This window comes from Palaemon carinicauda, chromosome 13 (genome assembly GCF_036898095.1).
Source record: "Palaemon carinicauda isolate YSFRI2023 chromosome 13, ASM3689809v2, whole genome shotgun sequence".
NCBI classification, from domain to species: Eukaryota; Metazoa; Arthropoda; class Malacostraca; order Decapoda; family Palaemonidae; genus Palaemon; species Palaemon carinicauda.
Window position 1 is genome coordinate 24,057,430 of NC_090737.1, and position 13,143 is coordinate 24,070,572.

Sequence of the window (13,143 nt, forward strand, 5' to 3'; positions counted from 1 at the left end):
ACTTTATCTCCAACCAAACAATTATGATGTATCCTCAAGCCATTTCTCTTACAAGCTGCAACTAGCTTGTCTGACTACTTAGCACTAATGCAATCTACTTAATTTTTTCCAACAGCCAGACCTTTTTCCAAAGGCTCTCCCAAGAAATTCTTTCCTATCTTTTTTACTCGAAGAACTCTATACCTACCAACATCATCTCTTTCTCTGTTAGAGTTCTCTTCCTTGAGGGTACACTCGGGTTCACTACTCTACCTGTTTTCTTATTTCCTTTTCTCATTGGGTTATTTTCCCTGTTGGAGCCCTTAAATTTATAGCATTCTGCTTTACCAACTAGGGACTCTAGGGTTATAATAATAATAATAATAATAATAATAATAATAATAATAATAATAATAATATAATAATAATAATAAAACCCGCCCCTTCTGCCTCTATGACCTCAAAAGCATTCTGCAATTCCTAATCTTGTACACCCTGTCCTTTCACCTTTGTTTCCTAAGAACCAAATATCCATTTTTCTAACCTTAAATAAGTCACAGAACATAAATAATGATAATTCTTAACCAATTCTGCAGACATTCAAAACCCTGCAACTTTGATTCTATTTTGGTTTTGCACAATATGAATGATATGTATACACTTAAACACATTTTTTGAATTATAGCTAACTCATAGCAGACCATCGTTACAGATAGTATTTAGAATTCCTTGATAGATGTTAAATGCAGTAAGAAAACTTAAGATTTTAACAATAATACAATTTTGAATAAAGACCAGAGAGAGAGAGAGAGAGAGAGAGAGAGAGAGAGAGAGAGAGAGAGAGAGAGAGAGAGAGAGAGAGAGACCTACGTTCGCAATCAGGTGTATCAGTCCATCGCGAATTAGGGATGACCCAATCTCCATCGAGGCACTTGAAGGTCAGTCGGGTGACCCCTTCCTCGAAGTGGTAGTCTTCGTAACAACGAGCCATACATTCGCTGGAAGATAAGAATATGATGACTGGATTGGTAAACATCATCTGAACTGATCAGGATAAACATTTATTTCAGAGAGAGAGAGAGAGAGAGAGAGAGAGAGAGAGAGAGAGAGAGAGAGAGAGAGAGAGAGAGAGAGAGGAGGACTAAATCGATAAAGATTATATGAAGGGATAATTTCTAGAGAGAGAGAGAGAGAGAGAGAGAGAGAGAGAGAGAGAGAGAGAGAGAGAGAGAGAGAGAGACTAGATTGATAAATATTATATGAAATGATCCGTATAATTTTTAGAGAGAGAGAGAGAGAGGAGAGAGAGAGAGAGAGAGAGGAGAGAGAGAGAGAGAGAGAGAGAGAGAGAGAGAGAGAGAGACTAGATTGATGAATATTATATGAAATGATCCGTATAATTTTTAGAGAGAGAGAGAGAGAGAGAGAGAGAGAGAGAGAGAGAGAGAGAGAGAGAGAGAGAGAGAGAGAGAGAGAGAGAGAACACTCAGTGACACCTAAATCTTCTTACTCTTTGCTGCAGAGAATCCTGGAATTCATGGGAGTCGGAGGCTTGGTAGAGCATTCCCTTTTAGCCGGAGATTTGGGAATCTCGCAAGTGGGTCCTTCCCAGTTTTCAGGACAGTCACAGACGTCTGGCGCCACACAGATTCCGCTGTTCACACATTCAGGTCGACAAACAGCTGTTCGAGAGCGGGGGAGAAAGACTGTTTATGGAATATCCGTGTTGGCAAGTGGCAGAATGAAAGTGGTTGGTGATGATTACTAGAAGTTGCAGAATCTGCTATAAGTTTGTCTTTAGGCGTATAGTTACTTTAAAAAAATATGTTATTGATATTCAGAAGTACTTCATTTGTTTCATTGAGAATAATTTAGAATTGTTAATAAAACGAGTGACAGGGAATGTAGTATGAGGAAAAGCTCCAAGTGGTAGGGGATGGTTATGAAAAGTTGCAGAATCTGCTGTAAGTTTGTGTGTTTAGACGTACAGTTACTTAGAGAAAATATGATATTTATATTCAGAAATATTTAACTTCTTTCAATTAGAAACTAGCTAATTTGGTAATCTATTTGCAAATATAGTATGTGGGAGTATAAGTTGGAAATACTGAAATAATGGGAAGGGCTAATTTGTTTAATTTAAAAAGTAGTTGTTTTAATAATATTTTTGCAAATATAGTATATTGGAGTATAAGATGGAAGTACTGAAAAGGAAGGGTCAATTTTCCATTATAAAAAACTGGCTATTTTGGTAATATATTTGTAAATATCATCTGTTGAAAGTATTGAATAAGAATAAAGAGCCAATTCTTAGGTACAATTAAATAAACTTTTGAAAAAATCTCTTTCCCCCGTGATAGAACATTCACCAAATCAGTATCCAAACTATCAAAATTCCCCAGGAGACTTGAATTAATGTAGCTTAGCTAATAATAATAATAATAATAATAATAATAATAATAATAATAATAATAATAATAATAATAATAATACTAACGTATGCAATCAGGCAGCGTCTCCCACTGGGTCGCCGGCCACCTTCCACTGCCCGTCCTCTTCGTCACACTCCAAGAAGAGCCTCTTCTCACCGCTGGGGAATTGGTGGCGTCTGTTACACACGGCTTTGCAGCCCGAGTAGTTGGAGCATTCAGCTCGGCCATTATTCGGGGAGGCAGGTTTCGTAATACAGCCTGGAGAGAATCGTTCAAGTTTGTCATAAATTAATCGAATGACAAAGATTGTACGGTGAATGTGTAATTCGACTTGGGGTGTTCCAAGTCGGAATCAGCTTATCATTAATGGAGAGCCTTTCTCTCTCTCTCTCTCTCTCTCTCTCTCTCTCTCTCTCTCTCTCTCTCTCTCTCTCTCTCTCTCTCTCTCTCTCTCCAAAAATTTTCTAAAAATTTTTTAAAGAAACTTTCTCGTATTAACTTGGCACTTTTTTGCTGAATGAGGAAATCTCTCTCTCTCTCTCTCTCTCTCTCTCTCTCTCTCTCTCCTCTCTCTCTCTCTCTCTGTCACTGAAATTTCCTAAACATTTTGTTAAAGAAACTTTTTCGTGTTACCTGGATACTTTTTTCCTAAATGAGGAAATCTCTCTCTCTCTCTCTCTCTCTCTCTCTCTCTCTCTCTCTCTCTCTCTCTCTCTCTGAAATATCCTAAAGATTTTGTTAAAGAAACTTTTTCGTGTTACCTTGGCATTTTTTTGCTATATGAGGAAATATCTCTCTCTCTCTCTCTCTCTCTCTCTCTCTCTCTCTCTCTCCTCCTCTCTCCTCTCTCTCTCTCTCTCTCTCTCTCCTCTTCACACACACACCCGAAATTTTCTGAAAATTTTGGTAAACTTTTTCGTGCTATTTGGATCCTTTTTAGCTAAATGAGGACATTCTCTCTCTCTCTCTCTCTCTCTCTCTCTCTCTCTCTCCTCTCTCTCTCTCCTCTCTCCTCCTCTCTCATCTCTCTCTCTCTCTCTCTCGTATTTATCACTTCAATCATAAAAATATCTTACCGAAGAATAATACATATAGTTATTTATGGGAACTGCTTCATTAAATAGAAAAAAATAAACAACGAATTACCATAATCTTCATCCGATGATTATCTAAAGGTTATTTACTAACAACAAAACCCTACAAAATTAAACAATGTGGTTACACACCTGTGAAGTAATCAAAAATAATTGTAAGGTAACACTAATAAAAAAAAGATTAATTGTCCATATAAAAAATCAGTCTTTAGTCATTTGCACTGTCATTCAGGTAAACAAAAAATTTGTTGAATTAGTAAAAAATAAACAATTGTAAATTGCCGTTCGTTAGTTAATTTTTTTTTAATCTTTTACGACAATCAGATTTAACTCTTTGCAGAAGAGTAAAATCAACAACAAAAACAACATAAAAAACTACTACAAAGAACTTCATAACTTATGAAGGAGGGTTCTGGTGCCCATGACAACAAAGAGCTTACTCTTGACCTTTTGCTCGACCTTGACTTTGACTTTAACATGTATTAATTGGCGTGGATTTTCATACACTCAAATATGAACCAAGTTTTAAGTTTCTGTGACAACGGTGTCGAAACGTATGGCTGATAACGTGAATTGGACATTTTGCTTGACCGTGACCCTGACCTTCCCAAAATTTTATCATTTCCAGCTTTTTACATAACAGTTAATCCCAGCAAGTTGCATTACTCTACGATAAATTGTGCCCAGGAAGCTGTTCACAAACACACACCCTCATAAACAGGGCCGAAAACATAACATTCTTTCAACAACAACTACTACTACTACTACTAACCTTTATTACTAATACTAACAGACTGACATAAATACCTTTTTAGGTTATGTGTGAAGGATCTATTTTAATGTTATTTTTCTTTAAATACTTTATCTGAATTGTTCATTACTTCTCTTGTATTTTACTTATTTTCTTACTTCCTTTCCTCACTGATCTATTTTTTCTGTTGGAGTCCTTGGACTTAAAACATCCTGCTTTTCAGCGCAGGGTTGTAAAATTAGATTTAATAATAATAATAATAATAATAATAATAATAATAATAATAATAATAATAATAATAATAATAATAATAATAAGTTAGTGGAAAAAGGAGGAAACTAGTGTCCAAGACTTCAACAATAACAACAATTATTATTATTACTACAAATAATAATAATAATAATAATAATAATAATAATAATAATAATAATAATAATAATAATAACAGTTAATGAGCAACAACAAAAGTAAGGTTCTAATCACCTCTCCTGGTAACGGGAGATTTTCTTGTCGCTTCACCAAAAAAGAATTCTTCGTCATCATACTCCTCCTCGTCTTCCTCTCCGTCATGGCTGCCGCTGAAGACCTTGTTCTTGTCCTCTGAAGACGTCACCCTGTTGGGAGGTCTTGAAGGATAAGAGAAAGCAATTAAAAATACTTGGGAACGGAGGATCATTTTGAGGAAAGGGGCCAGGACTAATGTCTCTGGTTTCGGGAACTCAGAAAGGGATGTAGGAGGATTGTAAGGAAAAACCCAAGACCAGTGTCTTTGGTTACAGGACTCAGAAAGGCTAGAGGAACTGTGAGAAATGGGCCTGGGACCAGTGTCTCTGGTTTCAGGGACTCAGAAAGGGCTGGAGGAAGTGTTGAGGAATAGGCCCGGGACCAGTGTCTCTGGTTTCAGGGACTCAGATAGGGCTGGAGGAAGATTGTGAGGAGAGGGCCCAGAAACGGTGTCTTTGGTTACAGGGACTCAGAAAGGGCTTGGGGGAAGAGTGTGAGGAATGATCCCGGATCCGTGTCTCTGGTTTCAGGGGACTCAGACAGGGCTGGTGGAAGATTGTAGGGAAAGACCCAAGACCAATGTCTCTGGTTACAGGGACTCAGAAAGGGCTGGGGGAAGAGTGTGAGGAATGATCCCGGGATCCGTGTCTCTGGTTTCAGGGGACTCAGACAGGGCTGGTGGAAGATTGTAAGGAAAGACCCAAGACCAATGTCTCTGGTTACAGGGACTCAGAAAGGGCTGGGGGAAGAGTGTGAGGAATGATCCCGGGATCCGTGTCTCTGGTTTCAGGGGACTCAGACAGGGCTGGTGGAAGGAAAGACCCAAGACCAATGTCTCTGGTTACAGGGACTCAGAAAGGGCAGGGGGAAGAGTGTAAGGAATGGGCCTGGGACTAGTGTCTCTAGTTTTACGGACTCAGATAGGACTAGGGGAAGATTGTGAGAAATGGGCCCGGGACCACTCTCTGGTTTCAGGGGCTCAGAAAGGGCTGGAGGAAGTGTGAGGAATAGGCCCGGGACCAGTGTCTCTGGTTTCAGGGACTCAGATAGGGCTGGAGGAAGATTGTGAGGAGAGGGCCCAGAAACAGTGTCTCTTGATTACAGGGACTCAGAAAGGGCTGGAGTGGTGGGGGTTCCTCGTATGCCATGAGCCAGATTATTCGATGGAGTCATGACAGTAATAATAATAATGAATATCAGAGTATTGTACATCTTTTATGTGAAAATATGTCTTATCTTTGCTAGAAAATATAATTTACCATACGACTATAATTTAGTAAAAACGTGTTATGGGGCATAACAACAATTAAAATAGTGCCAACGTATCCCTACACGTCATAAGAGGCGACGAAAAGGGACGGGACGAGGGGCCAGGGAATCTTCTCTCCTGTATAGTTACTTCCTGAGATGAAAGAAGAGTGGTTGGGGGGAGAGTGACTGCTCCCAACACACTAGTTTTAGGGGTGTCAGAATGTATTTGGATGAAGTACGATAGACAATAAAAGATGTGAGATTGGAAGTGTGATTTGGAATGGAAAGATGAAAGTATTGGCCTTGTGTGAGACAAAGATAAGAGGGAAGGGTGACGTGATGTTTGGTGAAGTGACAGATAGTTTCTGGGGTTGAAAGGGGAAGATCAAGAGAGGGTGTGGTTTTATTTCTGATTGAATGGATGACAGGTAAAGTAGTGGAATGGAAGGAGATATCATCTAGGTTAATGTGGGTAAGGGTTAGGTTGGGTAGGGAATATTGGGCTTTTGTTATTGCATATTGGCCAGGTTGTGAGAAAAGTGAAGAAGAGGGGAATTAATTCTGAAATGAGTTAACTAGGTGTGTAGAAGAACTAAGTTGAAGATGTTATGCAGTTGTGATGGGTGACTTAAATGCCAGAGTAGTTGCTGGACAGGTAGAAGGTGCCATTGGGAAATATGGCATACCATGTGAAAATGAGAGTGGTAAGAGACTGCTTGATATGTATGTTGAACAGGAGCCGGTGATAAGCCATTTTTTTTTCAGGAAGAGATATGAATAAGTATACATGGGTATGAGAAGCAAATGGAAGAGTGGTGGAGAGGGCATTGATGGATTAAGTGCTGATAATAAGAAGGATGTTTAGAAAACTTCAAGATGTGCACGTATTTAGGGGTATGGCTAATCGTATGTCTGATCCTTTTTTGATAGAAGCAAAATTAGTTGTAGCAAAAGAGTGGGGAAATAGAATGGGGGGATATAAAAGGGAGGTAGTGAAGGGGGAAAAGTTGAAAAAACCGATGTAAAGAAAGAACATCAAGAAAGTTTAGAAGTGGCATATGACAGGAGGAAAGTGAGAGAAACTGGATATCAAGAGGAATGGAAGTTAGTAAAAGAAAATTGTGTTGGGCTTGCAAGTGATGTATGTGGTTAGAGGATAATTGGAAACAGCATGAGGAAGGGTAGTGAGTAGTGGAATGAAGGAGAGAAGATGAAGGTAGAAGAGAAAACAAAGGCATTTGAAGAATGGCTGCAGAGTAATAGTAAAGAAAAGTAAGAAGTATATATAGAGAAAAATGAGGAAGTAAAATGTAAGGTAGTTGAGGCAAAGAGGGCGGTGAACTGGAGGTAGGGTCATGGATTGGGTCGTTCATAAGAATAGAATAAGAAGTTTTGGAAAGAAGCGAAGAGAGTAAGGAAGTGTGGACTGAAGAATGAAGAGACAGTGATAGATGAAAATGGAAGGTTGTTGAAAGAAGATGATGCAAGGAAAAGGTGGGCTGAATATTTTGAAAGGGTGCTGAAATTTGAGGATAATAGGGAGGCGGATATAATTTCTATTGGAGGTGTTGAGGTGCCAGTGATGGAAGATGAGAATGAGATTACAAGAGAGGAAGTGAGGAGAGCACTAAATGAAACGAGAGTAGGAAAAGCACATTGTATGGATGGTGTGAGGGATGAGATGTTAAAGGAAGGGGGTGTGACTGTACTGGAATGGTTGGTGAGATTGTTTCATATATATTTTATGTTGTCAACGGTACCAGTTGACTGGGTGTGTGCGTGTATTGTTCCACTATAAAAAAAAAAGTAGGAGAGATGTGTATGAGTGTTGTAATTCTAGAGGTAATAGTTTATTGAGTGTGATTGGAAAAGTGTATGAGTATTAATTAATAGGATTTAGGATAAAACAGAAGAGGAAATCTTTGAGGTACAGGGCGGCTTTAGAAAAGGTAGGGGATGTAAGGCAGATATGCGAGAAATATTTATAAAAAGGTAATGAGGTGTATATTGCATTCATTGATCTGAAGAAATCTTATGATAAAGTTGATAGGGTAGCAATGTGGAATGTGATGAGGTTATATGGAATTGGTGAAAGGTTATTGTAAGCATTAAAGAGTTTATACATATGCAGTAAAGTATGTATTAGGATAGGGAATGAATTGAGTGGTTTCTAGTTAGAGTGGGGCTGAGACAGGGATGTGTGATGTCGCCATGGTTGCTCAGTTTGTTTGTTGATGGAGCTGTAAGAGAGGTAAATGCTTGAGTACTTGGTTGAGAACTGAAACTGACAGAAGAGAGTGATCATGAGTGGAAGGTAAATCAGTTGCTGTTTGGGGATGATACTGTATTGGTTGCAGACTCGGAGGAAAAGCTGTGTCGATTAGTGACAGAGTTTGAAAGGGTGTGTGTGAGGAAGAAGTTGCAAGTTAATGTGGGCAAGAGTAAAATTATGAGATGCACGAGAAGGAAGGGTGGTGCTAGATTAAATGTCATGTTCAATTGAGAGTTCTGTTGTTGCTGCAAATGAAGTGGAAGTAGATGTACATCAGAGAGTGAATGAAGGATATATAGTGTTGGGGCAGTGAAGGGAGGGGTGAAGAATAGAGGTTTAGGGATGAATGTAAAGAGAGTTCTGTATGAGAAAGTGATTATACCAACTGTGATGTATGGATCAGAGTTGTGGGGAATGAAAATGATGGAGAGACAGAAATAGAATGTGTTTGAGATGAAATGTTTGAGGAGTATGGCTGGAGTATCTATATTGGATAGGGTTAGGGACGAAATAGTAAGAGTATGAACAGGTGTGAGTAATGAATTAGCAGCTAGATTGGATGTAAATGTGTTGAGTGTGGTTTGGCCATGTAGAGAAGATGGAAAATGATCGTTTACTGAAGGTAATGAATACAAGAGTTGATGGGAGAAGTGCAAGCGGAAGGCCAAGGTTTGGGCGGATGGATGGAGTGAAGAAAACCCTAGGTGACAGGATAATAAATGTAAGAGGCAAAATAAGCATGCTGGGAATAGAAATGTGTGGCCAGAGATTTTGATGCAGTTCCGATAGGCCCTGCTGCTACCTCAGGTCACCTTGGTGACCACTGAGGTAGCAGCAGTAGGGGAGTCGTCTTATGAAGCTTCATTTGTCGTGGAAACCGGGGGAGGTTGGTCAGTGGTACCCTAACAGAACCAAACAAACTCGGCTGAGTCCCTCGTCAGGCAAAGAGAAACAAGGAGAAAAAAAAATCGCGTTTTGTTACTTTTTGATGTTGGCTACTTCCCAAAATTGAAGGAAGTGCCATGGTATATATATATATATATATATATATATATATATATATATATATATATATATATATATATATATATATATATATATATATATATACATATATATATATATATATATATATATATATATATATATATATATATATCCTTCATTTTCCCTCTCTAAGCAATATCTAATTACGAAATTAAATATTAATAACTTCCGTTATGACGTTTTAAATCATTCTTGCCGTTCTATATTCCAGAAAATTACTAACTGAAAAAAATACCTAATGTTACGTTGTAAATATAGAAAGATACACTTTAAGATCTTCGTCAACTTTTGATGTCTAAACGAAAATGAAATCTGAGATACATTTATCAATAATTGAATGTTAATAAAGGAATATAGATTCCCCGAAATTTATGGTGATATTTTAGTTAACAATTAGAATATTAACGTATCTAGATTGACAACATACACTTTAAAAAAAAAAAAAAACAAGAAATATTCCTCGATGAACAAATAACAATAAAAATATCAGCACACCCAAACTGGAGGTAATACTTATTAACAATTAGCTAAAGAATGAAATGCTAAAGCATCTGGGTCCTGCTTTAGACATTGTAATCCCGTATATGAATAATGATCAGAATGCTACTATTCAACTTAATATATTACTTTAGATTTAATCAAACATACACTTTTAATAAACCCAAGGATGTTGAGTCAATTTATTTACTCTAAATAAATAGAAAAATACTTGGGTACCATTCTACCATGTGTAGTTGGACACAGGAGTCCCTAGCACACCTCGCTCCGAAGACGTGCACCATGTCAAACCCTTGCTTTTCGGCAAGTAACCAAACAGACAGTGTAAGGAGAGATGGCAGTGGTCGTGGGAGAGGCTAAACGTGGAAACTCACCGCACAGTAAGGGAGTAGCTAGGTGCATTTCTTCAGAGTGAAGTGTACCATGAATTCCTGTGTCTATCTGTACTTTATATTTGAGCTCTGAGATTTGTATGGCAATGACTTAGCATATCATTAAAGTAAGGATACCCGAAAAACATGTCGATATCAAGCGATTGAGATTTAGAATAATTAAATGATGATTTAATATAATTCATTCTCATCAACGTAAAGATTTAATCTTTACTTATGTCTCAAGCTAAATTAGAAATTATGACAGTCAAAACAAGTACATCAAGAAACTTACTTGGGTGTGGTCGTCAAAGGATCGCCGAACATTTTGGCTAATTCGCTTATATCGAAGGGAAGGTTGTTGGGGAATGCCACTGAAGATTCAGAATCGATGGGCTGAGGGAACGAAATGTCGTACGGTTTCCCAGGCTGAGGGAACATGGCCCCAGGCAAGGGAAATTCTGCAGGCCCGAATGGATTGGTGCCCCCTGGTGCTCCTCCAGAGATGGATGGCGAAGGGAAGCCGAATGGGTTTCGGTTGGCGGGAGAGCTTCCGGAAGAACCGCCGAAGTAAGTGCCAGATCCTCCACCGAAGCCGGGTCCTTTCACGCCTCCTTTTATGCCTCGAAACCCTGAACCGGGAGCTGAGGCTGATCCGCTAAACTCTATGCTGGATGCACCTCCAAGATCTAGGCCTGCCAGTCCACCGACATCTTGACCTGAAGGGCTACCAAATGGTGACCCCGGGAAGCTGCTAAATTTAGCGCCTGCTGAACCAGAAAAACCTGTTGCTGATGGTACGCTGAAAGGGAATTTTATTGGCGGGTCTTGACCAAATGGCAGCGACAAACTGCCTTCCGAACTACCTCCAAAGGAAAATGATGCAGCTGAGTCTGAGCCTCCACCTTTACTCCCACCTTTGGCACCGCCTTTCCTCCCTCTGGTGGGTCTTGCCCTACCACTCGAGAAGCCTGCACTTCCAGCGCTGGAACCCCCAAATCCCCCGCTTCCGGGAAATTTGAATCCCTGTATGTCAAGAACTTCCTCATAGTCGCTTTTCTCAGTAGTAGCAGGCTCCAGGAATGCTTCTGGGCCGCCTAGAAGTGGGAACCCTCCGGAGGACGCACTGCTGCTTCCAAAACCTCTAGGGCCCCCTTTCCTTGCATTGAAAGAGCTTCTTCTCGGGGAGGAGAATCCTGGAAACCCGGGAAGTGGTCCTGTCCTGCTTGAAGGAAGAGAAGTAATATGTTAAGTAAATGCAAAGGAAATAAGTTTATATATTCCAAATATAATTCAAAATTACTGTTTTTAGCAATTCATCGGAAAAGTATTCTTTTGCCTCTAAATGTTCCAATGCACTAAATTTACATACTTTGGCATATGGTACAAGACTTTATCTGATTTCGAGTACTATACCATTAACAGAAGATTATATAACATTACCGTTAAGTTATAATATAAGGCAGGACATGTAAGTGGAAGCTAAATCTAGTGGCAACCAATTAAACTACAATACAACTACTCAAATGAACCAAAGTTTCAATGAAAAGTATTCCTTGTGAGTAGAAACAATACTTTTAATTCAATTTTCCTTGCATAAAGAGGAATGACTGGAGGATTGTAGCTATGAAAAAGGAATTAACAGGATTCCAGAAGAGTAAAACAATGAGCTTCCAAAAGCCCCAGCTCCGGGTTGTATATGATGAATTGTTTTGATGATATACAGTATAAAATCTAGGTACATGATAATTTTATGATGATCTGTACATTTATAAGTTGTGCCTTTACGTTTAGGTGAATAAGCACAATAATTGATATGCAATATATATATATATATATATATATATATATATATATATATATATATATATATATATATATATATATACACTGTATATATATATATATATATATATATATATATATATATATATATATATATATATATGTGTGTGTGTGTGTGTGTGTGCGTCTGCGTGTGTGAGTGCATGAGTGTGTATGAACGTGTATGTATGCGTAAAACTCACATGAACATGCTTGATGATACCAAAGAGACGAAACTAGTCACGGCTCACTTATTATTTTCCATTTCCCTTGTGGTTTATTGTATCTGAATGTGCGTGTATATATATATATATATATATATATATATATATATATATATATATATATATATATATATTGTGTTATATATGTTTAATGAATATGTATACATTTTTACATACATGAAGTTTGGCGACAAGCCAGTGGTACATTACAAAGTCGCACATGAATATCCTGCTATGTTCCTATCCTATAACATCAACTAACAATTACTGTCACTATAGGTGTCCCCATTGAGTAAAATATCTTTTTTTAAATCTTCACAAACAAGCATCACATTTAAAGTTATTATAAGGCCTTAATTCGATATAGAAAAGCACACACATACTACCATACATACTACCCTACTCCTATCTTCCACTAGAATATTTTACGTTGTTACTGATCTTGATGTTTTACTTTTTTAGTATTCATCTTTCATAGTTTATTCTTTACTTCTCTATTTCATTTTCGCACTGAATGGCTTTTCCTGTTGGTGCCCTTGGGCTTGTTGCATTCTATTTTTCCAATCTGTGTTAAGAATTGCATTTTGATTTTTTCCCTTTACCCTAGCAGCAGAACTAGCACAGAATATTCTTAAAAAACTGGGCTAATAAAAGACCTTAACACGCTATTAATACTAAAAGTTATTTAGGCAGGAGTAAGCTGGTCTCAGAAGAGGCGGTTGTTTGCAAAAGGCGTTTTTAATATTTTTTTAAATTCGTTTTGGCAATTAGTACTTCATTCTTTGACTTACTCTTCGCCACTGCGGAAGTTCCTCCTGTACCTACTGTATCCAGATCCTGACGGGTAGTGGGATGGGCGCTGTGGTCTGCGGGGACAGAAATTACACAATATCAAT

At 38.2% G+C, this 13,143-nt stretch overlaps 1 protein-coding gene across 1 annotated transcript in view; it reads right to left on the reverse strand.

Moving 5' to 3' along the window:
• LOC137652219 (hemocytin-like) overlaps positions 1-13,143 on the reverse strand; it is a 298,302-nt gene that overhangs the window by 275,119 nt on the left and 10,040 nt on the right. Inside the window, 7 exon segments of the mRNA XM_068385448.1 lie at positions 850-977; positions 1,490-1,661; positions 2,477-2,493; positions 2,495-2,669; positions 4,740-4,882; positions 10,495-11,421; positions 13,039-13,113. Of these exon segments, the coding sequence (XP_068241549.1) occupies positions 850-977; positions 1,490-1,661; positions 2,477-2,493; positions 2,495-2,669; positions 4,740-4,882; positions 10,495-11,421; positions 13,039-13,113 (1,637 nt within the window).